The sequence below is a fragment of the Balaenoptera acutorostrata genome, chromosome 17 (assembly GCF_949987535.1).
Source record: "Balaenoptera acutorostrata chromosome 17, mBalAcu1.1, whole genome shotgun sequence".
Taxonomy (NCBI): Eukaryota; Metazoa; Chordata; class Mammalia; order Artiodactyla; family Balaenopteridae; genus Balaenoptera; species Balaenoptera acutorostrata.
Genome location: NC_080080.1, coordinates 20,334,247 through 20,361,971, shown reverse-complemented (window position 1 = coordinate 20,361,971; position 27,725 = coordinate 20,334,247). Strand labels below are relative to the sequence as shown.

The 27,725-nt window shown below is 40.1% G+C and overlaps 1 protein-coding gene across 5 annotated transcripts in view; it reads right to left on the bottom strand.

Annotated features, from left to right (window-relative positions):
• The window catches only part of SAMD12 (sterile alpha motif domain containing 12), a 434,589-nt gene that overhangs the window by 392,205 nt on the left and 14,659 nt on the right, over nt 1–27,725 (bottom strand). For all 5 annotated transcript variants that reach the window (XR_009005840.1, XR_009005841.1, XM_057532461.1 and 2 more), the window contains exon 2: nt 3,468–3,646. Coding sequence is in view for 3 of the 5 variants with exons in the window: in XM_057532461.1 (XP_057388444.1) it covers nt 3,468–3,646 (179 nt within the window). In the remaining 2 variants the exon portion in view is untranslated. The remainder of the gene's footprint in view (nt 1–3,467; nt 3,647–27,725) is intronic.

Genomic DNA, 27,725 nt, shown 5'->3' with positions numbered 1-27,725 from the left:
ATTTGTGTAGTCAGTCAGCAAAGAGAACATCAAATTGAAACATAATTAAACACCTGGTCAAAGCTGTTACATCCCAGAAAGTTCAGGAAGAGACAAACACAAAAGCACCTCATCAGTGCTTGTTTCAGCAGCACAAAGACTACAAAAGCACCTCACCAAATGGCCTCCACAACCCAAGGCATGCATAGTCCCCGAGATAACTCCCCCTTGGCAAATAACCAGCAAGAATTAGGAGCCACGGGAGGAAAGACAGCACCCTCAAAGGCAGAATACAGACTCAACAAACAGGAAAAGTCCTGGATGAGCTGCTTAAGTTAATGGGGCAATCTGAAAAGGGCTTTAAAATAAATATGCTTGGAAGGGTACATATCTTTAAAAAAAACCGAAAAAACTCAAGTGCAGAAAAAGAAAGTTTTCCCCATAATCTCAGCTCCAGATGTAAACTGCTGCTCAAACTGTGGAATGAACTCTTTCAGACTCAGTGATGCCTTTTTACCGAGAAAAGATATTTTTACGAAAATGGGAACATTTTACACAGTGTGCAGTAACTTGCCCTTCTCCCTCCTCTCCCCACTCTAAAATAGCAGCATACTCATTTTCCCACATAAACACTGCTATAGACTGAATGCCTGTGTCTCCCTAAAATTCACATGCTGAAACCTAACCCCCAATGTGATAGTGTTAGAAGGAGGGGACTTTGGGAGGTCCCTTTAGGTGATGAGGGTGGAGCCCTCATGAATGGGATTAGTGCCCTTGTAAAAGAGACTCCAGAGAGATTCCTGGTCCCTTTCCACCATGTGAGGACACAGTGTGATGATGACTGTCTATGAACCAGGAAGCAAGCTCTCATCAGATACTCAATCTGGTGGCAACTTTATCCTGAGCTTCCCAGCCTTCATAACTGTGAGGAATAAATTTCTATTGTTTATAAGTCACCTAGTTTAAGGTATTGTTATAGCAGCCTGAATAGACTAGGATAAATACACATAGGTCTCCCTCACCCTTATAAAGGGAGAACTCTATTCCATTCCACGAACACACAGTTTCTTGAGCCAATGTCCTATGAAAGGACATTGTTTTCATATTATAAACATTGCTAGAGTGACCATTCTCCTATAGCCATCTTTGCACATCTGGATGATTATTTCCTTAGGACAAGTTCCGAGAGAGGGAATTACTGGCTCAAAACTTATACACATTTAAAATGTTGATAACTCTATCAGACTGTCCTCCAGAAAATCTGTACCAACTTACACTACTGAGTGGCTTTAAGTGCATGCATTTCTAGCCAGAGGTTTTTTTACGGTAAGTTTAGAGTAGGTCAAGTTACCAGAGATTCAATTATTTACCCAAGGAAAAAGGATGACTCACAGCTGCAATAACCCTCTAAGTGCAACAGGAGGGCACATTTCAATGTGTCTGTACATGCACAGAATATGTTCACATTGTCTGTGGCTCAGAATCTCCAGGGTATGTGACACTGCAGGTCTGCAGTAATCAAGCTCTTTTTATTTTGTCCCCCCAGCAACCACCACTGTCATCAAGTCCTGCATGAAAAAATAAATACTTTGTAACAAGAGCTCCTCGTCTGTTCACTCCTAAACATGTCAATGTGAAGACATTCAGAATCCCCTCTCAACCCTGTTTGGCGGTTTCATTGTAGGTGATCTGGACAAACTCAGATGAGTGTGGTTTCCAGCTGTACGCTATTCCTGAGGAAAGGTTCATTATGGACAACTACATTCTCAGTGAAGTAGGTTTTCAGCAAAGCAAACGTAAGGTGATCTAGAGGCAAAGGCAGGTGCTACTGACATGAAAATTCAGGGTTTACTACAATTGCACACATTCCAAATAATTCAGAAGTTATCAAATCCTATCAGGTTTGAATCAAACTTCTTATATCACCAATCTGTTGTGCAAATAAAAGAGAATCTGGACATGTTGAAAGGTGAATTAAATCAGGCAAATGTCAATAACTTGTTTTCTTTTTCTCCACTCTAATTTTTAATATTTTAAGCATCTCTTTGAAAAGATCCTACTCAGACAAATCATTTATCTTCCTAGTTAAAGAAGACCCTTAAGACATTTTTTTCTCACTCTTTCAAGATGTCACCACTGGCTGATCGGATTTAGATGTCATAATAGGGCTCACTTATTCCCAACTCCTCTTACAGACCAAACCTCAATAATCAACCAGTTTCCTATAAAGTGCAATTTCTCTCAGCTACAATATCTAGTGCAAAATATCTGCAATATCTTCCTTGCTAACCATTCCCCACTCCCTACAACACAGACACACTGACACTCATTATGTCATCAGTTTTTAATTATCCACACTAAAGAAGGGAAGCAGCCATAGTAATTATTCAAAACTATAGATAAAGAAGAAAAATTCACATCTGATTTTGGAAGGCATTTTTTTGGGGGGAGTGGTGGTTACTGTATGACAGCCAAGTGACCTTTCTACTTAAGGTTTTTCTTGGATGATTGCAACGTTTGCTTTCCAAGGCATGCACATATTCATCCACTCAACCAACATTTGAAAGGAAATTCCTTTGAAGGAAATGCACGAGGGAGAAATCAAATAACCACACGAAGATTAGTCCTCTCAATTTCCAAGGGGCAAACTAATATACACCTCCAACAACAGCATCTTTACTGATTGCAGACAAAAACCCATATAGTGCCCGTTCCATTGCAGAAAACCTTTGAAAGACGCTGCTCTTACTAAAGAATCATCCATCCTCCCAGTTTACCAAGGTGTGTTTTATACCAACATCTAGGCTAAAAGACTAAAAGAACAAAGTATCCTGCAACAAAATAAAACAATTATACCTTTCATTAATTAGGGTCTTGTTTACTATTGTCTACCTCATAGAATTGTTACAGGGAGACAATAAGCCAGTATATCAAGAGTCCTTCAAACAGTACCTGGCATATATGTATATATTTAACAAAATATTACTTGTTATTGTGATTGTCAGCAAAAAGCCCCCTCATACTCATGCAGCCAACTGGGCCTTTTACAAAACACTTCCACATACATAATATTATTTCATCTGTTCAACCTAATGGAGGATGGAGTTTTTCTGATACCCATTCTATAGGTGAAAAATCTGAGGCTTGAAAAGTCACAGGACTTGTCCAATATCATAAAATGATAAATCTGAGCCTGGCAAACAAATCTTTCAGCTTTAATTCCAAGGCACTCTTCCCTGTAGCTCATTCTATACCATCCTCAGAGCCTCATGCGATGAAACTGACCACAAATGTGTTTCAATTTCACTCTAAAGGGGATGCGGTCAATATTTTCATTTCTCATTACCTGCAATCAAGGAGCAGTGTTTCTTTAACTGAAGATACAACGCTAATTAACGAAAGCACCATCGGTTCTCATCTGGGGCTGGACCAGAAAATAGTAAAGCTGCAGCTTCAGAATCTCCTTAATTTACTGGATTATTACCTACCTTAGCCGTCTCAGCTTCTGCCTGCAGTCGCTTGGGGGTTCCTTTTTGGTCAAGCACCTTCTGGACATTTTTGTTTTTAATAGAGTGAGAATCAACACCTTCACCTTCAATTTGCAGTTTAATACCTTCAGCACGGGCAGGGTGATCAATACCCCGTGGGTTCAAACCGCAGTGGAGAGCTAGGGAAGAGGAAAAAATCTAAACTCAGAAAACAGATCCTATAAAGAAGGTGTCCATGAAAGACAATATGTCATCTGGCCTATGTGGGAAGATACAAGGCATCTCCAAGTTGAGAAGTGGGGGTCATAATTATGGGAAATGATTTGGTGAAGAGGGAGCACGGTATGGTGGGAAATCCTGAGCTTTGAAGTCAGAAAGACCAGAGTACAAACCCAGGAACCATCAGTTCAAAGTTGTTTGACCTTGAGCAAGCAACTAATCCCCACATTACAGATGACAATACCAAATCAGGCAACTTGGGTACTGCCTTCCACCCATGCAATCATTTCAACCCCTGCAGTTTAGTGTGTATCTCTGCTTCCATCTGGAAAACTGCTCATTCCCTCCCCCCATTTCTGAATCTTCTCTATTCTTCAAGCATCCACTCAAGTCCACCCTCTTGCAGTCATTCAACAAATATTTACTGAGCACTTACTGTGTGCCGTTCCTGGACCAGGTCCTGCAAGCACGGATTTATATATGACAGATGTTAGCTTCAAAGAACTCACAATCCAATAGAAGAGGCAGACAAGAAACAAAAGAACTAGTGGTTTTAAAACAGTTACTACTCCTCCATGAAAGAAGGAAAGGTCAGAGTGGAGAGTTGAAGGGAGCCAAGCCTAATAGCTTCCTATTTTCACCTTATCTCTCCACATCCTTTAACGCAGATACCCTCACAAATAAAATCTAAAGCTCATACTGAGTATATTTATTCATTCCACATAGGAGTTCCTCCTGTGTACCCATGACTATCAAAGAAATAGCGGGGAATGTTATAGGAAACATACATTCCCCCTGGATGACATCCATGAACCAATGGGTGTGTGTGAGTGAATGTGCACACACGTATGTACATATAGCTGGTATGTATGTTTTGAGGTCTCTGGTGGAGAATTCTCTCATCTCCCTGTGACCCTCAAGCCTTCAAATGTAGCTAAACTTCCATCCTTACCCCTTCCCTTTGGTCTCAGAGGATTTAAGGCCAGAACCTCCAATCCCCTCCCATCTCCCTCGAGACTCCACTTCATCAGTAATTTCCTTTTACCCAGGATCTTCAGTCTCCCCCTTTCTCAGCATTCTTCCCCTTTAGAGGACGTCTGGGATTGTAAAATTCTTCCCTTTACTTAGCACCCCAGGGTTTTCTTTTCTCTTGATCAGGCTTGTGAAAGAATATTTTACACCTGAGAGAAGAGGGAAGCCTTCCCAGAAGTAGTCAGGTGTTCTTTTCCCACTCTCCACTCCTCCCTTAACAGGTCCCATCCATTCCCAGCACTTCTGATGCAATCAACCTGACCGTGACTCTCAAATTTTAAATCCATCCTAGAGAGACCTCTCTCATGAGCCTCAGATGTAAGACTGTGACTCAACATCCCAATGTCAGTGTATCACAGATCTCACACTTAACATGTTCACACCGAAGCTTGGTTTTTCTACCAAAAAATATTCACCTTCTCCTGTCTTCAGTTACTCACACAGAAACTGAAGAGTCCTCCTTGACACACTCTCTCCATAAGTCACCACATCCCTTGTATCTATCACCAGAGCCAGTAAGCACTACACTCAAAATGCTGCTCCCATCCACCTACTTCACTCCACACCTCCACTGCCATCACCCTGGTCCAAGCTACTCACCTCTCTCCCCCAGAATGTGACCAGCCCAACTGCTCTTCCTCGCTGGACCCCCGCAATCCCATTTAAAAATGTATAGGTTAGTTCAAGAGACTTCTGCTACAAAACAGAAACAGACTCACAGACTTAGAGAAAGAACTTATGGTTACCTGGAGGGGAGGAATAGTTAGGGAGTTTGGGATTGAAATATATACACTGCCTTATTTAAAATAAATAGCCAACAAGGACCTACTGTACAAAAAATGGATGGGGGACAAGAGAATGATATAGATGAGATGAGATTGGCCATGTGTTGATAATTCTTGAAGCTAATTGGTGGATTCATGGGGATTTATTATACTACTTCTTCCACTTTTGTCTATGTTGAAATTTTCCTTAATAAAAAAGTAAAAAAAAAAAAACTTTCTAATGGCTTCATTTTACACCCAGATTATTCAAAAATCTTTAACATGGCCAACAAGGCCGTGCATAATCTGTCCCCTCTGGACTTTGTATATAACGTTTCTTTGCCTGAACTGTTCTTCCCCATTCTTCACCTAGCCTCTACTCATCCTTCAGGTTTTGGTTTAAATACCAACTCTTCAGATTTGATCATGTGCCTGGAATGGCAAGTATTCAACATTGTACGAATGATCTTAAAAAACTTACTGTACAAAGATCCATATGCATGTGAACCTATTTAAACTATTTTATATCAAAATTATCTGAATTTCTCTTCTAGCCTTTAAGCTTCCTAAAACAAGGACCAGTCTATTTCATGGTGCATCGTAGGCACTCAGCATGTATTAGTTCATGCCTCTTCCCTCAGACTTGTGGTGGGTCTCAAATAATCTTCATGAAAAACTCTGACATAATTATATTCATTTCACAGACAAGGGAAATGAGGCTCAAAGGGTTATAGTCATAAAAAGTCATACAGGTGTCTACTGAAGGCCACAAAGATCATGTATCATTTAGGTTGCAGATGATTTCAAGTTTCAGATGAACAAATCCAAAATAGATTAAGCAGTAAGGAAAATCATTATCTTTCAGGAGAGGAAGCCCAGTAATGGGAAAAGTTCTGAGTTAGCTGATTTCCAAGTTCAACAGTGCCATCAAGGACTCTTTTTCATCTTTCTATTTTGCTATCCATAACATCACCTTTATCCTAAGCCTGGGTCCCCACATGGCACTAGAGCTACAAGCTTCTGGTTCTCATCTAGCCATAGAGACAGCTTGATTGACCATAGTTTTCTTCCCCAAATCCTCCTCCAAACTTGGATCTTTTCTCATTGGTCCAAAGTGAATCACACACATCCGTTAGTGAACTAAAACCCTGGCAGTAGAGATAGGATTACCCTTAAACCAGCTGACCTTCAGCTAAGGTCAAGTCCCCAAACCACATCGCTGTTACTCAACAAGGCAGGGGTGGAATAGATGCTGGAGAACCAATCGCAATGCCCAATTCAGGCAGTGGTAGAAAAAGAACAAAACCTATGAAAGCATGAGGCTAATTACTGTTAATATCAATCAGCTTCCCCATCTCCAAAGATCAGCCTACTTACAATGAATCTTCAATTAAACATACTAAAATTGTGATTATTAAAAAGAGGTGAGCCTGTGTCGGGAGGTGGCGGATGGGCATGGGACAGATTTAGAGATTAGTGAGGAAAAGAAAAAAGTGTGTATCTTTGATCTTACTCCAGCATGGTTCCCAGCTGCTTCCTGCCTTGAAATTCATGGCCTAGGAATATCACTGAGCTGCTGATAGCTTCCAGCACCTCCTGTTCTCCTCTGCCATCACCTCCCCACCCATCAGACTCTCGTACTTCCCTCACTTTTGCTCATGTTGGTCCCTCCTCCTAGAAGGAAGTTCTACCCCACCTCAACCTTACTTCCTTCTTTGGGAAGTAAACTCCTACTCAGCCCACGTGTCTTTTCAGACTTCTTCAGAAAGCCTTTTAGGAGCTTCTGGCATCCTGGTGCTTCATCCCCTGTGGATGTCTGTCTAATTGACCTGTCTGCTTCACCGACCACAACTGCCAGCTCCATCTCCACTGCCCAGTCCAGAAGTGGTCACGTAATAGGCACTGGAGAAACATCTGTTCAGCTGCTGAACGAACCACCAATATTCTGCCTTTACACAACTATGCCTTACATCAAAAGGTATCTTTTCTCTGCTAGTAAATACTAAGTGTACAAAATGGAAGATCTCTATAGACATGAGGTGGGTTATGGCATTTTGACTTTCTACACATGTCACGTTCTTCACACATATATTTTAATCCTCCACGCCTGCAAATCCTGCAGTTGATTTCAGTTTTTGTGTTTGGGTTTATTTGTTTAAAACCATTTCTGACAGGCTTTGTTTCGTTTTCCCTGGCATTTCATGTCCCTAATGTTTATAAATCAAGCCACTTTTAAATGGCCTCTTACACGCTGTGACCTCCATCTCTTTGTTCATCATGTAATAGGTACCTCCATTTGCTTTCTCGTCTCTATCCTCATCACTACCCTTTCTTGTTTTCACTAAAGTTATTTATTCAACTTAATGGGCTCAGCAGCTCACAGGTCAGCTTTGAGACCTTCTTGTTTCCCTGATCTTCCCAACCAGTCTTGTGCCCTATGGATTTCTAGTTATTGAATTGACACTGCAGGCTGCTTGTGGTCTTTACCTGAAGGGCTGCCACTGTTGCTTTAATGTTAAAGTTGCTAACGGTGAGCTCTTAAAATGAGGAGTTAAAGACCAGATTTTACAAATGTTGCTCTTTTAAAAACCTAGAGAAAATTCCTCATGCAAATACACGTTTTAGCATTGTTTTGAGATGCCAATTCGAAGGCACTGTCTTTTTTTCATGTGCGAAAACCCACTCCCTCAGAAACTGAAAACCTTGCGCGTTGCTGGTGGGAATGTAAAATGGGACAGCTTCTGTGGAAAACCATATGGCGAATTCCTCAAAGAAAAGAATTAAAATAGAATTACCATTTGATACAGCAATTCAACCAAAGAATTGAAGTAGGGACTCGAACAGATATTTGTATATCCATGTTTATAGCAGCATTATTCACAATAGCCAAAAGGTGGAAAGAACCCAGATGTCCATCGATGGATAAATGGATAAACAAAATGCCATATGTATGTACTATGGAATATTATTCAGTATTAAATAGGAATAAAATTCTGATACACGCTACAATAGGGATGAACCCTGAAGACATTATACAAATTGAAATAAGCCAGTCACAAAAGGACAAGTATTGTATGATTCTACTTATGAGAGGTACTTAGAACAGTCAAATTCATGGAGACAAAGTGGAACAGTGGTTACCAGGGGCTGGAGGAGAGGAGAATGGGGACTTATTGCTTAGTATGGAGTTTCAGTTTGGGTTGATGAAAAAGTTCTGGAGATGGATAGTGGTGATGGTTGCACAACAATATAAATATATTTAATGCCACTGAATCACACACTCAAGAATGGTTACAGTGATCAATTTTGTTATATTCTACAATAAAATTTTAAAACAAAAAACCAAAAATGGACTCCCTCTCATTTCACCTCCCTATTGCCTCTGTTAAGTGGAAAGTTCCAAAAGTATTTTTATTCTTCTTTCAATCATCTTATTGTGATTTTCAGGTATAACACGTTTTTTGCTTTCCTTTAAAAAAAAATATAATAGATCATAATAGCTCAATGGTATCAGATTACTTTAAAATGTTCTTGGAAAGGGCATGTTCTCCAAAATGGGCCCCAGCCTGACTGGCAGAAGACATGCTTCACTTGCTGGAAGCGAGCCCGGGCCTTCCTGGTCCTGACCTCTGAGGGGTCCCATTCCGATGGGACTTAGGTCACAGTAACAGACTATGCCAAAGTGCCAGGCTTCATTTCATCTCAAGATGATTCAAGAAGAGCTGAGGGATGTGCTGGCATTGCAACGTTCATTTGTAAGAACAAGTGGATCGTACTTGCCAAGAAGTCATGCAGCTTCCCAGCCCTTTCAGTCCCCACCCACGCCACACTCTCCCTGTAGCGAGACAAGGGACAGAGCCTCATTCAAGCTGAATGGTCCTTTATTCCCAGCATCACTGTGAACAGAGATGCTGTGCAAACACCCCCAGTGGCGCTGCTCTGGCTCTTGCCCCTACGTTTCTACCAACACACAGACGCTGCTTGCAGCTCCTGAGATGTCTTGTGCTTCTCTGCTTTGCCAGGATTGATCTTTTTCCATAATATACTCTTCCCTTCCCTTATTTGCATGGATAACCCTTCCGGAAATAAGAAATGCTCTTTCTTCTTTCCCTTGTGAAGCTTTAACTGATTTTGTATGCATTATAGCCTCCTAAGCAATATTGACAATGTCTCTTTTTCTTATTAAATCTGGTGTGTGTGTGTGTATACACCATGCATTGCAAGTATTTATTAACATGTCTGCCTACCCTATAACTAGGAGCCCCATGAAGCAAGCGACTTCTTATTGAGCTTTACAAGCCCAGGGCCTAGCCAAATGACTAACGTACAGTTATGCTGAATCACTGCTCACAGAATGAGAAGAGGTATGATGGAAAGATACTGATTCAATCCTACTGACTGCCATTCCCTTCTTATGAGTAGCTTAGATCTTTATTTTTCAAAAGAGCAAATAAGAGTTGCTTCCAACCTAATTGGATAATTCAAAGATATGGTAAACCACAGAACCACGGAGCTGTCCCGGAACTGCTGTTTCACTTGACTGCCTTCTGCAGAACAGAAACAGTGTTATTCATCTGTGTACCTGCAAAGACTAAGTTGCACGTATTTGGCACCTCATATATGTTGCTAAATGAATACATGACCTTATGACACAAATATACTCCAATCCCCATCATTAGCTATTAGAATTGAGATAGATTGTTTATCATTTCATGTATATTTCTTGCTTCTAGCTAGAGAAAAAGTTCCTGGAGGACATGGCCCTTGTTTCGTACATCTCTCATATATATAATATTCACATAGCAGACACTCTCCAAATATCTGTTTAAGTAAGGGAAGTGCCTTATTCGTTATATTCTGGATTCAAATCTGGCAGAACTCTACTCTCTAGAAGTAATCCGGGCATCACAAAAGGCCTCCCGTCCTTTGCAGGAGACACTTCTGGTGGCTAAACATTCCCAATGCTCTCCTCCTTGCCACCTCCCACAGCATGTCTACAAAGTCAAAACTCAATTCTCCAGCCTCCCTTGCAGCTACAAGTGGCTGCTGACAGGTTCCTGCCAATGGGACCTAAACAGATGGATAAAAAGACAGTCCTGGAACTGACAAAACAGATGTTGATACCGCCCTTCCTTCTCTCTCTCTGCCTTGAATGCTGATGAGTTATCTAGAGCTGCTATAGGCCTTCTGTGTCAATAGGGCTCCAAACATGAGTGAAAGCCAAGAGGCTAACAGCCACACTGGCTCTGCCATCACTGGGCTACTCAATCTATGTTCGTAATTGCCTCCCTCTGGACTTGGGGCTCTGGGAGAGAAATAATCCCTTAGTTGTTAAGCCACTTTGAATCAGGTGTTCTCTAACATTCAGATGAACCAGTCCAAACTAACATACGATTCCATTTTAACCAGTTACATATGATTGCTTAGCTCTTCCTTATGGAGAAAAATAAGAAAACTGAAATCCTAGTGAAACATTATAGTCTGGGTTTCATAACTCCCATTATGACTTAGAAAGCTTACCTAAGTATAATACCACCTTAGCAAGGAAGATGTACGTTAAGAATGCATGTTGTTATCAAGAAAATTATCATCAGAGGTAGACTCAATCCAGGTCTCCCACTGTGAAGACCTGAGGGCAAAAGTCTTAATTCACCTGGGGGCCTTTGGTGCCCAGAATACTCACAAAAACTTTTGCGCGAACGAGTAAGGATGTGTTCATGAGTGTCAGGTCACTAATGTTTTAACATGAAAATAAAGCAATGTACCAGAAATGTCTCAGGAACATAAGCTTGGGTTAAGCTAGCAGACAGGAAGCACAATGTCTATTTGGGCAAAGGAACCTGTCCAGTGGACATCTTCTATGGCAGGGGTGAGCAAATGTCAGCCCACGGGCTAAGTCCAGCCTACCACCTGTTTACATATGCCTTGTGAGCCAAGAATAATTTTTACATCTTTAAATGGTTGGGAAGAAACCTAAAGAAATATTTTGTGACCTAAAAATAGATGAAATTCAAATGTCAGTGTCCATAAATAAAGTTTTATTGGAACACAGCCATGTTATTTATATATTGTCTATGACCACTCTTGCTACAATGGTGGAGGTGAGTAGTGGTGACAGAGACCATATGGTCTGCAGAGACTAAAATATTTGCTAGCTGGCCCTTTACAAAAATAAGTCTGCTGAGTGAGCCCTGTCCTAGGGTAGAGTGGAACCATGTTCTGGAGGACCCTGCGGTCCAAGAACCCCAGCCCCCTTCACTTTATCATCAAAGAAGAACTCATGGATCTTTGAGGAACTCGCCTCTGACTTATTCTGCACTCCCCCACTCCCAGGCAATTTAAATAAGCTAAATTATGTTTGATTTTATCATTTGGGTCAGGCTATGAGGAGACAGAATATGACTTCCAAACCTCTCCTTGGTCAGCTAAATGTGGTTCTGCAAATATATGTCGAAGCTTAACATTTGTAAATACAGGTTGAAGTCTTTTTCTTACCATCAAAAAGAACACGGTGGTGGGGGGGTGGGGTGGTGGTGGGATGAACTGGGAGATTGGGACTGACATATACACACTAATATGTATAAAATGGATAACTAATAAGAATATGTATAAAAAAATAAACAAAATAAAATTCAAAAATTCAAAAAAAAGTACTTGGCATACAGTAGACCAAAAAAAAAAAAAAAAGACAGCTATTATTTATCCCAATGCCATCTTTTTTAAAATTTATTTATTTATTAAAAAAAAAAAAAAAAAGAACATGGTAAAACACAAACTTCCAAACGGGTAACTCGGAGGCATTAAAAGAGGACATGCCCATTCCCAGCCAGTCTGGAAGGGACCAGTAATAGACGCATCCCTTATTCTAAACAAGAGGAGGAAGCCACTCTGCTGATGAGGAGAGAAGGAGGAAAAAAATATGGAACGTGAACAGTTGGACCCCCAATGCACACTCTATTGTCCTCACGATTCGGCCCGACGGCAGCCTTGACAGCTACCGTGTGGCCGCCAGAGCTGGGCCTGGATGACTCTGTCTCAGCCAGGTGTTCAGACCACGTGTGGCTGTGTCGGGACACTGCCTGCTCCGAGCCACCTGAAGCACACTCACTCCAGCTCATGTGTCTACAGAGGCGATTTCCTCTTTGTAAAATACTTTAAGGGAACCTTCAAGTATTCCCAGAGACTACTTAAGGGTAACAACCACAGCAGATATTCACCTTTCCTACCCATGATACCTGGACTAGACAATCTAAACACAGAAGATGTTTAGATAATGCTTAACTTACACACTTCACCATCAGTAGAGTAGGGGAAGGCTCTGGACAACCTCTAAGGCACACAGACATTAACTCTTCTCTTTCGTGAAGAGGATACAAAGGCAGATATACTCAGAAGTTCTATGAAGCTTTAGAGGATTGAGGTATCAGACTGATAAAGAAATAGGTGGTTTACAATGGTGACCAAAACATTTGTATCCATGATACTATAAGAAACAGATTTCATATTGTGAACCAGTGCCCAAACACGTCTCTATCTATATAGATGAACTGAAACAAGTTCTCATAAAACACATGATCTGCTCTGATTTTTTTCCTCATGAAAGGCTGAGTGAGGAGCCCAGACTCCCACCCTCCCCAGGCTATAATAAGGTACTCCAAATCCCACAACGGGGTGGCATCATAGAAGGCCAGGTAGACAGCCCAGACTTTCATCTCTGTCAGCTGGTAAGGAGGCCAGATGTCATTTGAGTTGCGGGGAGGCTAGACTTCCAGCCTCACCACAGCAGGCAGCCCCTCCTTCCTGGGCTGATGTTGAGGAAGCCTGATGGGAGTCAGGACTTTCACCACCTCCCAGTGATAAATAACTAAGAGGCCCCACCTCCCAGGTAGCAACTTCAGAGTGGGGAACGTGGATTTCAAACTCCACTTGGCCAGAATGGTGTTAAAGAAAGCTGGCTAGGGCTTTCCCGGTGGTGCAGTGGTTAAGAATCCACCTGCCAATGCAGGGGACACAGGTTCGAGCCCTGGTCCGGGAAGATCCTACATGCCACGGAGCAACTAAGCCTGTGAGCCACAACTACTGAGCCCGCGAGCCTAGAGCCTGTGCTCTGCAACAAGAGAAGCCACCGCAAGAAGCCCATGCACCGCGATGAAGAGCAGCCCCCACTCGCCGCAACCAGAGAAAGCCCGCGCGCAGCAACAAAGACCCAATGCAGCCAAAAATAAATAAATAAAAAATAAATTTATTTAAAAAAAAGAAAGCCGGCTAAAACAGACGGTTTAATTTTCAGCATCCCATAACATAAAATGAAAATGTCCAAGTTTTGATTAAACAAACAAAAAAATCACTCATAATCAAGAACCAGGAGGTTCTCATACTGAATGAGAAAAGACAAATCAACAGATGCCAACACCAAGATGACAGATCTCAGAATTATTTGACAAAGATTTTAAAGCAGGCCACGTAAAAAATGCTTCCATGAGCAATTAATACACACACACACACACACACACACACCAGAAAGCTTCAGCCAAGAAAGTCTCAAAGAAATAAAAGACAAAGAAGAGAAATGGAAATGTTAAAACTAAAAAATATCCAAAATAAGAAGCTCAGTGGACGGGTTCAAGAGCCGAATGGAGGAGACGAAGGAAGATTTCACTGGAAAGGGTAGAGGGAGCTTCCTTGGCAACGCAAGTGTTCTACCTCTTGCTTTGGTTACACAACACTATACAAGTATCAAAACTCTAAACTGAACACTTTAGATATTTGCTTTCTGTTGGATATAAAATAATCTTAAAAATGTAACAAAATACAAACACTAGATATACTTTAAGAATTTACAAATGTTTTTGAACCCTGTGCTTTTATTCTTATCCCTCTGCCCTACCCAACACACACCTACGCATTGATTCAAGCCCAAGCTCTATACTTATTTGCTATATATATATAAGTAGGGCAAGTTATATTACCTCTTTTCCATAAAATGGAAATACTAATATTACCTTATTACTCGCCACACATTGTTATTGTATTGACAATACAAAAGTAAAGTGAGATAACACATATGGGACACCTGACACCTACCACATGCTCAATGAGCATCCATTCTCCATGTATATCCTTCGGCCCTCCTCCATCACAACGGGGGAATAGTTGGCACTAATAATTTCAACAATTGTTAAATAGGCAAAATGGTAGTCATGTAACTTTAAAAGAACATAGTACAGACTTGAAAAGTAGGAGTCCTAAGTGAAAAGGGAAAACCAAAGTGAAACTAAAAAAAAAAAAAAAAGTGAAAGCCAGAAGGAAAAAAGGACAGTTTTTCAAATATATAAACAACCTTGGTGAGAGTTGAGAAATGAGGTTAGAAATAAAGATAAAAGCAAATAGCTGCACCTTGTAACATACTCTCTATGGGTGAGCTGACGGCATTCTCTGTCAAACCAAATTAATGAAAAAAAAAAGTGTCTCTAACTGTTTAGAAAGTCTTTACATAGTACAGTCTGGTATTTTGGGAAGAGAGGAGGAAGTAGTACAGAATTAACATATGGAGGACATCGCATCGTCTATCACTAAGGTATTAATTAGTAGAAAGAGGGAATTGGAAATTAGAAGGAGAAAAAGACTTAAGAGATACTAAGGCACTTGTTTAAGGCCACCATGAAAATGGCAAAGGGGAAATGAAAACAAAAACTCTTTCACATCACATACAATGCTGTTCCCACCACACCATGCTACTCTGGGGAAATAAGGGTTTTTTTCTCTCTACATCTTAATTATTCTTTAGCCAGTAAAATCATGGGCTTTGGAGTCCAATAAATCTGGTTCTGCCACTGACTAGCTGTGTGGTCTTGGGCAACTTACTCAGCTTTAAGTTGGAGTTATCTTACCTATAAAATTGAGATAATCATAACTTTTTTACAACGCTTTAGAAGAATTAGATGAAAATGTATTTAAAGTGCTTAGTTAATGCCTGGCACCTTACTAAGTGCCCCACAAATGGTAACCACTGCAATAATTATTACTTCCTTCACTCTTGTTAATATCTTCATGATATTGATTTCTTCAAAAGCAAATACCGTGACCCTTGGATTACACATCTGCATGCACGAGCACACACAACTCCACTAAAAAGAAAGGGGTAACTAAATGGTCAGTGTGGTTAGGAAAGGGAGAAGAGGACAAAAGGTCAGAAAGGCTTCAGAGAAGAAAAAGCAGCTTTAAAACTCTCTTGCAAGGGTCATCCTGGCAGCTAAGGAAAAAAAGAATATTTCAGGCAGAAACATGGGTTTTCTGTCAAATCAGGGAAACATGAAAAAGGTGTGATAGGTTCCGGTTTGACTTGATGAATGTGGGTGTTCTCCTTCCCCGAGGGGGTGGAGCGAGATCATCTTAACAGGCAATTTGTTTGCTCATATTCTCTATTCATAGTAATGCTCAGACAAAAGGAACATTCGAGTTTTAACAAGCCTCATCCCTCATTTCACCTGATCTTCCCAAATGTATTATATGCTATCTACGTGTGTGTATATGTATGGACTTGTGTATGAGTATATATACACATAAGTCAAAGATCATATTATCTAAAAGATCAAAGAAGAGCTGTAACAATGGAGGAAATGGACAGAATGCAATTTAAGGATTGAGAATTGGCATTTTAAAAACTTGTGGTGATCTGAGGACTAAAAGTAGCTCAAAAGTCAACAGAGCCTTTAACAGGCATACAACTTGCTAGAGAATAATTTTAAAAAATGTTCATTTTAAAGTATCTCAAATTTACTAAGAAAATTGATAAGATGCCATCCAAATCGGTATCACAAATCGCAACTCAATACTCCTTGGTCAATCCTTTGAAGCCACATTGTCCAATATGGGAGCCAACAGTTACATGTGGCTATTTTAGTTTAATTATATTTAAGAACAGCTTGAAATTTAGTTCCTCAGTCACACCAGCCACATTTCTATTGCTCAACAACTACGTGTGGCTATGGCTACCATATCGGACAGTGCAGATCATTGAACATTTCCATCATTAAACAAAGTTCTATTGGATAGCACAAATTTGAAAAAAAAAATCAGTGTCTTTCTTCCTAATGTTAAAATCAATTTGTTTTGTTTTGTAAACGTTACTCGAAAAAGAACTGAGAAAATAAGAATTTGAAAATGATTTCTGGCTTTTCTATATTTGTATTAGTGATTTAAATAACCATATCTACATTTTAGGAATAAGAAAAAGATTAAATATAATGCCATAATTAGGAATATTTTAAAAACTTTGCTCTTTGAGAACGAAGATCCCTGCAAGATCCCTGCAATAGAAGATCCCTGTCTATTGCTCTTTCATACACATTTCAAATATGCTTTTGTAGAACTGATGTTCTTGTTTGGTTATTTTAGACAACTGTCAGATCTCTGAATAAACTATCCCCCAACTAACTGCCTCTGTTGCTACAAATCAGGTTTTTTCTTTCCTTTTTTAATAAGTTTTTAGAGACCCAAGATTATCTGAGAAAGACAAAGATAAACTAGGAATCAAAGATAAATCAGCTCCGGCAAAGCTCACAGTCTACTGAAATAGTGGCTCCCAGATGTCTACCCAGAGAAGAGAGATGAGATGAAAATTTCATTGGTCCTCAATGAAATGAAAACAGCCTCTTGTGAGTTTTTCACTGGCCACATGTTTTCAGTATAAAGGCACGTCCTTATTTTCATATTGTCTTCCCTGCATTTCCTGGTGTCGACTCCTTATCTTCTATGAAATTAAATAAGAGATGGTAAGTACCTCAGCATCTGTGCACATAAGTTTTAATGTCTGTGCACATAAGTTTTAACGTTAGCAAAAAAGTTATAGAAACTGAGTGTCCCCATTTTAAAAAATTACTTGCCTATGAAAGCTAGAGGATTGAATATTTCTATGATAATGACCAAAAATAAGCAGGCCAATAGTTATCTGCAGATGATATGAGGAGAGGAGAGGGTGGGAATAAACGTTGCTGAAAAAGTAATGATGAGAGGCTTCAAAAATGAGAAGGGAAATGATTACCTCCAACCCGCAAAAAAAATCAGGCAAGATTTCATAGGCACTTGGTATGTCAGACAGGGTTTGAAGAAGAGGTGAGGTTTGCACTCATAGATCAGGGGAAGGTGTCCAAGCAGAAGGGCCAATTTTAAACAAAGTACAGGGACTTTCCTGGTAGCGCAGTGGTTAAGAATCTGTCTGCCAATGCAGGGGACATGAGCTCGAGCCCTGGTCCGGGAAGATCCCACATGCCGTGGAGCAACTGAGCCCGTGCGCCACAACTACTGAGCCTGTGCTCTAGAGCCTGCGAGCCACAACTACTGAGCCCTCCTGCTGCCACTACTGAAGCCCGTGCACCTAGAGCCCGTGCTCTGCAACAAGAGAAGCCACCGCAGTGAGAAGCCCAAGCACCGCAAAGAAGAGTAGCCCCTGCTCACTGCAACGAGAGAAAGCCCACATGCAGCAACGAAGACCCGACGCAGCCAAAAATAAATAAATAAATAAATTTATCAAAAAAAAAAAAGTACAGATTAGGGAATTTTGGAGCATTTACAAGCAGGAACAAGTTTTTTAAAATCTAAAGTACATGAAAAGAAATCTTGAAGATGAGACAGGATAATCTGAGAGCAGATTATAATGAGTTTGAGGTCTTGGGTATTACAGCAAGAGGTCTAATATTCTTTCACTAATCAGTTGGAAAGTCAAGGTTTTGAGCAGGGAGAAATTTAGCTAATGTTGTGTTTCAGTAACATGGATGACTAAGATTATTCACGTGTTGATATGCAAGCGACCTTTGAGATACAGTTTAAGTCTCATTAAAACTCTCTCCCCTATTCCAACACATACCTGTATTGCTTCATCTGAACTTCCAAAGCTTTCTTTCATTACCCAGGGCACTGTGCTACCACTTCTTCAAGTTACTACCCAAAAGTTAGGCATCAAATAGATCATGTTCTTGTTAATTATCAACATCATTACCTGTGTCCCTTTCAATACTGGGCTCATCATAAGGGCTAATAATGCCTGCTGGTACAAGTCAACACATACCCCGTAGCCCTTACGTCCCCACCTGTGAGTCCTAGAGCTGAACACTGGTGGGTGTGCATGCTGTGGACATGTTAATCACATACATGCACAATGCCCTAGGAGACAATGAAAACAAAACCACAAGAGAACGGCAGAGAGTGTGACTGCGTGTTTGAGAAAGGATTTATATTCCTACTTAGCTTTTCAAATCAGACTATGCTTCTAAAATATTTTAGCAGTGTCTTCATTGGTATAGATCTTCTTGGCTGGTATACAAACGAAAACAACGCTAAAGAATACACTCTGAAAGATTAGCAATTCATTTTATGGTGTTGTAAATTATTTCTAAAGATGCTTCTAGTCAGTTCTCAACATGACAGCCATTAAAACATTGTAAACACCAACTGTTACCATCTAAATCTCTCCTTAAGATTAGAGAGAAGGGGGCTGGATCAAATACATAAGGCTCAGATCAAAGAAAGTTATCAGTCCAACCATTTGCCTCCTTGGCTGCTGCTATCAAAAGCCATGAGAAAGATGCCACCACTCTAATTTCATGTTTTCCAGTTTCAGCTGAATCCTCAAGCTGCCCTGTCTTCTGTCTTCTCCACCCTCCTCCCATAAGTCTATTAACATGCTTAAGTCTCGCCCTGTATCATAATCCTCCCCCAACTCTGTCATTCACATATTAACAAACTTCTCCCTTTTTTCCCCTTTCCCGACAGTAAGACTGTTAAAAGTACACTACTGTTTATAGTTTAGGCAGACCTATACGGGCACTGTTATAAGCACTTAACCTGCTAGGGTGGATCAGATTACCATTTGATAAACATTCACTCCCCTACCCTTGGAGCAGAATATGTCTCCATACAATGACTTTGGTCTTGACCATGTAAGTTAATTTGGCCAATGGATGTGAGTGTAGGAGACGTGAGCAACAGAATTCAACATACTTATGAAGTTTTCTTTGCCGTCATATGCACTTGTTATAAGCGGAGAAAAAGCATGCCCAGAGGCTACTGCCCTTTCAATCTTGACCCTAGAATGAGACACACTGCAGAACTGGCCCCAAGAGCCTACTTAGCCTCTCTTGGCAGAGAGGTAGAGAGAACCAGACCCACAGGAGTCTGCCAGCCACAGCAGGACCCTGCTCTCTATCCTAAGGCCAATGTGGGGGGGGGGCCTTTAAAGGATGCAGCTCCTAGGGAAAGTCATCTCCATCCCATCCAGATGCTGTCTGGGGTCCCTTTAAATCCTTCAGCACGCAGCATACTGTTATAGAAGCATGCACTGCAACACAATAATTGTTTATGCATTTACCACACCACCAATGCCAACTTGTCCCCCTACAATGGTAACTCTAATTCAGGCTAAAAACAAGAGCGACTAAGCTCTGGTAATGTCAGTGAGCGCTTAGAGGAACAGATATTTGCAATGATGGGTCTCACCCCTTTGAACACATGACCTGAATATTTCTGAGACAGGATAAGAAAAAGACATCCAAAGCTAGGGGAGCAATCCACAACAGCCATGCCAATCTCAGAGCAGATCCTGACTGCTTGCTGTGCAGGCAGCAGAACTGAATCTGGGAAGCAGCTGGTGCTAGAGGAGGTGGCTCTGCCAGCTGCTACTAAAATAGACCAGAGAGTAGCAGGCATTTCATCAGCCGTCAACCCTCTGCCCCCATGTGCACGGCTGACTCCTTGTTATTGAAGCCTCTACTTAAGCATCATCTCCTCAGTGAAGACATTCCTGACCACGAAATCTAAATAGCTTCCCAGGCAAACAACACCTTATCATTCTGTTTTGATTCTCGACACACAGCCCTTGGTGCTCTCTGATACTGAATGGTGTATGTGTTTACTGTCTGACTCCATCAACGAAAAATTGTAAGTCATGAGAAGAAGGGGCCTTGCCTATGTCATTGTTACAACCCTACTACAAGGCCTGGTACATGGGCAGCACTTGGTAAGTAACTGTTGAATAAATGAATGAACGAGAATGGGATGTCCTCTTTTACACACATCCTTCCCTTTGGTATTTGTTTTCCTCTGCAAGGCTGCTGCAAATGTTCCCGTTTAACAGTCATCTTCGAAGTCCACAGACATATGCAAGGTTTAATGTGTATTGTGTCTCTGCATTTTTCTGAGTAAAGAAACCCTAGCTTTCATTAGACAATCAAAGGATCCATATCTGCTATGGGATTAAATTGTCCCCTCACAACCACCAAAATAAATCATATGTTGAAATCTTAACCCCTGATGTGACCATATTTGGAGACAGAACCTTGAAAGAGGTAATTAAGGTTAAATGAACACATAAGGGTGGGCCTTAATCCAATATAACTGGCATCCTTATAAAAAGAGGAAAAGACTGGAGGGATGTGTATGTACACAAAAAAAGGCAATCTGCAAGCCCAGGAGAAAGGTCTTGAGAGAAGCCAAACCTGCCGACACCTTGATCTTGGGCTTCTAGCCTGCAGAACTGTGAGAAATTTCTGTTAAGATATCCGGTCTGTGGCATTTTGTGATGACAGCCCTAGGACTCTAATATAATATCCCTGTAAAGTTGAGAACACCAATAAGAAGCTCCTATTTATTTGAGCAACTAAGTAGGCTATATTCCTTGCATATATTGCCTCATTTCTTCATCCCCCAAGTCCTGCTGAATGAATAGAATTGCTCCCATTCCACAGACCAGTAAATAAAGTCAGGACCTAAACCCAGTCAATAGTTCATCTTAGCTGCACACTAGAATCACCTGGAGAATGTGTAAAATCACTCTTACCTGGCCAACCAGGAGAGATCCCAAGTTTATTGGTCCTCAAAGAGCCCAGGCATCTGGTACTTCTAATGATTAGCCAGAATTAAGAACCACTGAGTAAGGCAATCACAATCCCCAAAACTTTGTGATACTCTGGTTATGGGCCTCCCCAGGTTCTAATGGCAACTACTACTGCTCGACTGTCAAAGGGCTCCCGCTCATGGTATGCTCCGTGAATCTTGGTTATTCTGTCTCAGTCCACCTCCATTCACCCTGTTTCCACAACAGCCCACTATTTGCTTGGGGATAATGCCCTCCCCCTCTTCCCACTCCTTATGGTTCAGGTGGGATTTTGCCAATTCCTGAGCATAAGTACAGGCACTGGCCCTAAACCCATCAGCACTTTCCATTATCCCTGATCACATGACCTACGCTGTCCAGTCAGAGACCTCTGCACTTGTGTGGGAAAAGATGGGTCCACAGGAGGCTATGAGGCAGGAACTGCTATGGCAGTCCTGACCTCTCAAGATGAAAGCCTGCCTGTGAATAGGGCTAACACAGCAGCAGAGGAGCCAACAGAAAGAAATGGAGTTCAGGTGACACAACTAGAGACCTAGCCTTGGGAAAGGTTTCATCTATATAGATCTACACCCAGGCTTCTTAGTTGGGTGAGCCAACATATAGCCTCTTCGTACTCAAGACTGGTTGAGTTGAGTTGGGTTTTCCGAGATTGACATGATACATACGATATGAATTGCAAACAAACACCTAGCCTCATGACTAGAAGGGTCTTCAGATATCAGTGGAGTGGTTTTCTAACTTTGTGTGTTGGGTAAGGAATTTGGATTTTATCCTGAGTTCAGCAGGATGCTCCTCAAGGGTTTTAAGCAAGCAAACTGGTGTTTCAAGATTTTTCTAAGAAAAATTATACCGTTTCTGTATGCAACACATTTGGAAGGCTCAAAACTGGAGTCAAAAAAATTAGATGAGCGGCTCTTGGGCTCTCCTGGTGAGAAGAGATGAAGACCTAAGGTAGGACAAACGTAGTGAAAATGAGAGGAGATGGGTTTGTAAATCATTTAGATCAGGGGTTGACTAGCTTTTTCTATCAGGGGCCAGACAGTAAATATTTACAGCTTTGCGAACCAGTGTTGCAACTGCCCAACACTGCCACTGCAGTACAAAAGCAGCAATAAATACATAAACTAATGAGCATAACTCTGTCGTAATAAAATTTTATTTAAGGAAATGGATGGTCGTTTGCCAAACCCTGACTTAAACAGTAAAAAGGGTCAAACTCAGTAATTGACTGGATGTGAGGAAGGAGGGAAAGGAAGAGTCAAGGCATTGCAGCTACTGGGTTTGAGGATCTTTATGTTCTCAGTGTTTGGTCCCAGAATCATAAATTCATTGAGTCGCTGAATGTCAGAGGATAGAAACTCATTAAAATTATATAGTTTAACCACTTCATTTTATTGGTTATGATATTGAGGGCAGGTGCCTCTGATGTAGCAGCTAGTTAGCAGTGCAGGCAGGACCAGAATTTCTAACTGGTTTCAGTCATGCCTCTATTGTACTGCACTCCTCTCTTCTGTGCCTCTAGATAAAAAAATTTCCCTCTCTGCCTTGAGACTACCATGTTATATGTAATAAAAATTATCATCTATTTAATAAGTAATACTAGACATCTATGATATGTCCCGGGTCCACTGAGAGACTGTCTCCCATCTAGAAACCTTAAAATCTTATCTTTGTTATACACATTTTCCCCAAGCCATTTTTGTGCTTCTGATTTTTTTTTTAGATCTGATATTTTAAGTGGTTGTTAAACATACGTCATACTTCTCTGCTCTAAGGATTATTCACTTTCTAATCTGAACAATGTTTTATGTTAAAAGCATATAAAGAATTTATTCAAGCCAAGAGCTAAAGCACTGCTTATTCAGCCTCATGACAGGAAAAGAATAAATCACAGACATGCATTATCAGAATATAACCACAGTTGACTCCAATTGAAGACCAAAAAATCCTACTAAAAGCCAAGTAAAATGCCTTATGCCTGCTATGCAAAACCAAAAACCATACAAAGAAAAAGCCTAGAAGAAAATATGCCAAATACTAACAGTGGCTGTCTTTTGAAGTTGGGTCCATGGATAATTTTTTTCTTTCTACTTTCCAAAGGGTATACATAATAAGTGTGTAATTATAATTATTTTAAAAGGTTAATTTGAAAGGTAGGGAAATGTTGCTATGTTGCATTTTTTAAAATTCTTGAATTTCTAATAGTATCTTGCTCTAGGATAGTAACAAAATATAGTAAATTATGCAAAAAATTTTAAAAACCTTTAGGCTTGCAACAAACTATACTTTTAGGTCTAAAGAGCTGATAAAGCTTTATAACTGGATAAATAATTTTTTTCTTCATGCCTATTGAATGATTCTTCTTTAAGTATTTCCAGACACCATATTCTCCTATTATCCTATTTTCCTATACAGTCCCCTTTTTTCTCATCTCCTGACAAACCCAACATGGTTGGCCAACTGAGTCTAATTTCAAGTTTTTCTGAACAATTATCTTTAAACACAATTGCTGGCTTCCCTGGTGGCGCAGTGGTTAAGAATCCGCCTGCCAATGCAGGGGACACGGGTTCGAGCCCTGGTCCGGGAAGATCCCACACGCCGTGGAGCAACTAAGCCCGTGAGCCACAACTACTGAAGCCCACGCGCCTCGAGCCCGTGCTCCGCAACAAGAGAAGCCACCGCAATGAGAAGCCTGCGCACCACAACGAAGAGTAGCCCCCGCTCGCCGCAACTAGAGAAAGCCCGCGCACAGCAATGAAGACCCAATGCAGCCAAAAATAAATAAATTAATTTTTAAAAATATTAAAAAAATAAACACAATTGCCTCATTCTCCTCAGGAGCGAGGTCTTGCTCCCTTCTTGCTTCTTTCAGGGACTCTTGATCCTACTGGTGGCTCCCTGAGACTGGGAACCCAGATGTCAAAATGAAGACAAAGGCATTATCAGAGAGCAAGTGGTCATGCCAACAGGTGAGTCCTTTTGGTTCAACAGTTGGCTCTTCATAAAGGCCAGCTCAGCATCATCCAGCTCTCCTCAATTTCCACCCCAGTGATGAAGAACTGGTGGGAAGATGCAGAGAGAAAGAGCGGAGAAAAAGCTAGTCAGGATGGAAAGAGGAAGCTGTGGGTGACCGGTGGGGACATCTCTCCACTCTAAGTTCAAAAAGATCCAGTCAGCAGAAAGGAGCAGACGGGAAAGTCTCTAGGAAGCAGTCAGCAGAATGTGTGCTTAAATCAAGTTCCAAAATGCTGCCATCTGAACACACAAGTATCAGCAAGGTCGTAAGAGGAGCAGCTCTGTTAACCCAGCCAGCACTTTTCCACTTGCCCTTTTTCAGGCCAATTTATGGTTGGTGCCACTTCAACACCAACTCCTGATCTCAAATATAAAATATACTCTTGCCCCAAGAAGTTCCGTAAACAGGAAACCCTCTCTTTTGGGGTTGAATCTATGTTGGTTTGCATGACTGCCTTGGCCAAATCTGAGGACTACACATGCACTACAACACTAGGATGGAAGTCAGGACATACAGGCTTTTTCCTACATCCTATCATACATTGTTCTCAAAGCCTGATGTGCTGAGCGAAATATGAATTCATCCAACAATTGTTTTCTGAGCACCTACTTTGCACCAGGTATTTTTCCAGGTGCTCAAATACATCCATGAAAAAACAAAGATGACAACTGTAGTGGAGGGAAATTTCTGGTTAAAAGAATCCTCTTCAGAGATGGAAATTACTAGAAAATCTACATTTAGATTGCTAACTTTCTTAAAAATAATAAAATATAACCAGACATTGAACCTTATCTGGAAGTTAATGAGTAACAAGGCATATACCCAGCAATCATATATTGGAGTTTGAATATTGGGTTTTCTGAGTAATTAACCAGCCCAATAAAAAAAAAAAGACCTAAAAATCGTGATATAAGACGACCCACTCCCTTGTCCTAAAAAATATCCAGCCAGTTCATCTTATAATGAAAACCATGATTGACAGGCCCAATTTATACATAGAGAACTTTCTAATTTTTTTTTTTTTTAATGTGGGCTATGTGGGCAGAGAGCCTAGTATCTACAAACATCTGACAACATCCAACCAAAAAAGACCAGAATGAATAGAAAGAAAAGCATCCTGGAAGAAATACAGAGAGTGAAGTAAACCTCAATTGAAAAAAATAAAAATGTTAGCACTAATATCTTTTCATATTTTATTGAGGATATTACATCCACAAAATAAGATTAGGATGCTGTAAAAACTTTAGGAAGCCAAAAAAATCTCTGGAAAAGTTAAAAATGATAGTAGAAATTGTAAATGCCACAGAAATTTGAAAGATAAAATTAATCTACCAGAAAACAGAACAAAAAGAACAGAGATGAGAAATAGAAAACATAGACTTCAAAAATAAGAACCAGTCCAGGAACTTCATCATCTCAAAAATAGCAGCCAGAGAAATAAAGAACAGAATGAATTGAATAAAAGGAAATCCAATAAATAATTCAAAAAAATTCTCAGAAATGAATGACATGAGTTTCCACTTTGAAAAACCACTAAATACACAATGCAATGGAAAAAAACAGACTCACACCAAAGTGCATTCTCATGAAATTTCTCAACACTAGGGATAAAAAGATTAAATAATTTCAAGAAAAAAATGTGTATTTCATACCAATGATCAAGAATCAGAAGGCTTCAGATTTCTCAAAACCAAAACTGGAAACTAGAAGATATTAGAGACTTCAAAATTGTGAGGAAAGAAAATGTCCAACTTACATTTAAAAGTCTAATGAAGTTATCAATTAAGTACAAGGGTAGAATAAACACTTTTTCAGATACGCAAGTTCTCCAAAGTATGCTTCCCATGTACCTTTTCTCAGGAGGTAACTGGAGGATGTGCTCCATCAAAACCAAGGTGAAAACAAAGTAAGAGATAGATCTAGGATCCTAGAAGAGGGAATATAACACAAAGACACCAGGAAAGGCAACCCAAGGACAGTGGTGAAAGGAAATCCAAACATGACAGCTCTAAAGTAAGTCTAGAGAACAACTAGACTTATTTAAAACAAGTCAGAATTCTTTGGGGAAATTCTCTTCAATGAGAAGAGACTGACAATACCTAATATATGAATGTACTGGGAGGAGATTTAACAAATTTTTGTTTGGAATTAGCGATAAGTTTATAGGACACTAAGCAAAAACAACACATTTTAAGCAATTTTTTTAAAAAAAGATCATGACATTTTAAAATTATGTTCACAAAACTAATAATAATAAAATCTAGATTTTAAGTTTATAAAGTGCTTATCACACTTCCTTGCACATAGTAAGTACTCAAAGAACTTAGACACTATGATGATGATTTTAACAATACATACATACACAGGCTTCATTCTCAGCTTCTTTTATTAAGTGGCCTCAGACAAATTACTTACCTAATGCCTGTTTCCTCATACACAAAATGAGAATAAGTACATTGTAGTAGGCATTAGAGAAAATGGTTATAAGCCACACCCTTGGTATACAGTAAACGTTTAATAAATGGTAGAGAACATTTATCTGTCTATACTTGTATATAAAATATCTGGGTACGTTTCATCATCTGAAAATGTAATCCTAACATAAATATTTAACAATTAGAACACAGATACGTAGTAGTGAACATAAGAAATGCAATGATTCTGAATCAAAGATTACTTAATCAAAGATTTTAGAACACTGAGAATAAAAATGGCTGGCAGAAAAGGAACGAAGCTGTGCTATTTGCAGAGACATGGATGGACCCAGAGACTGTCATACAGAGTGAAATAAGTCAGAAAGAGAAAAACAAATATCATATAATATCGCTTATATGTGGAATCTAGAAAAATGATACAGATGAACTTATTTGCAAAGCAGAAATAGAGACACAGATGTAGAGAAAAAAACGTATGGATACCAAGGGGGGTAGGATGAATTGGGAGTTTGGGATTGACACATATACAATACTATATACACTACTATGTATAAAATAGATAACTGATGAGAACCTGCTATATAGCACAGGGAACTCTACTCAATGCTCTGTGGTGACCTAAATGGGAAGGAAGTCCAAAAAAGAGGGGATACGTGCATACGTATAGCTGATTCACTTTGCTGTACAGCAGAAACACAACATTGTAAAGCAACTATACCCCAGTAAAAATAAAAAAGAGTAAAGAGTAAGAAATACAGCTTTAAGTACATTACTTAAAGTTATAAAAGTTAACCAATGAAAGGAAAAAACAAAATAATAAAAATGGCTGAACTGCTTCCACTGTATAACAAGAAGAAAACATCAATGAAACATTAGGGAATAACTAGATAGACCAAAATAAAA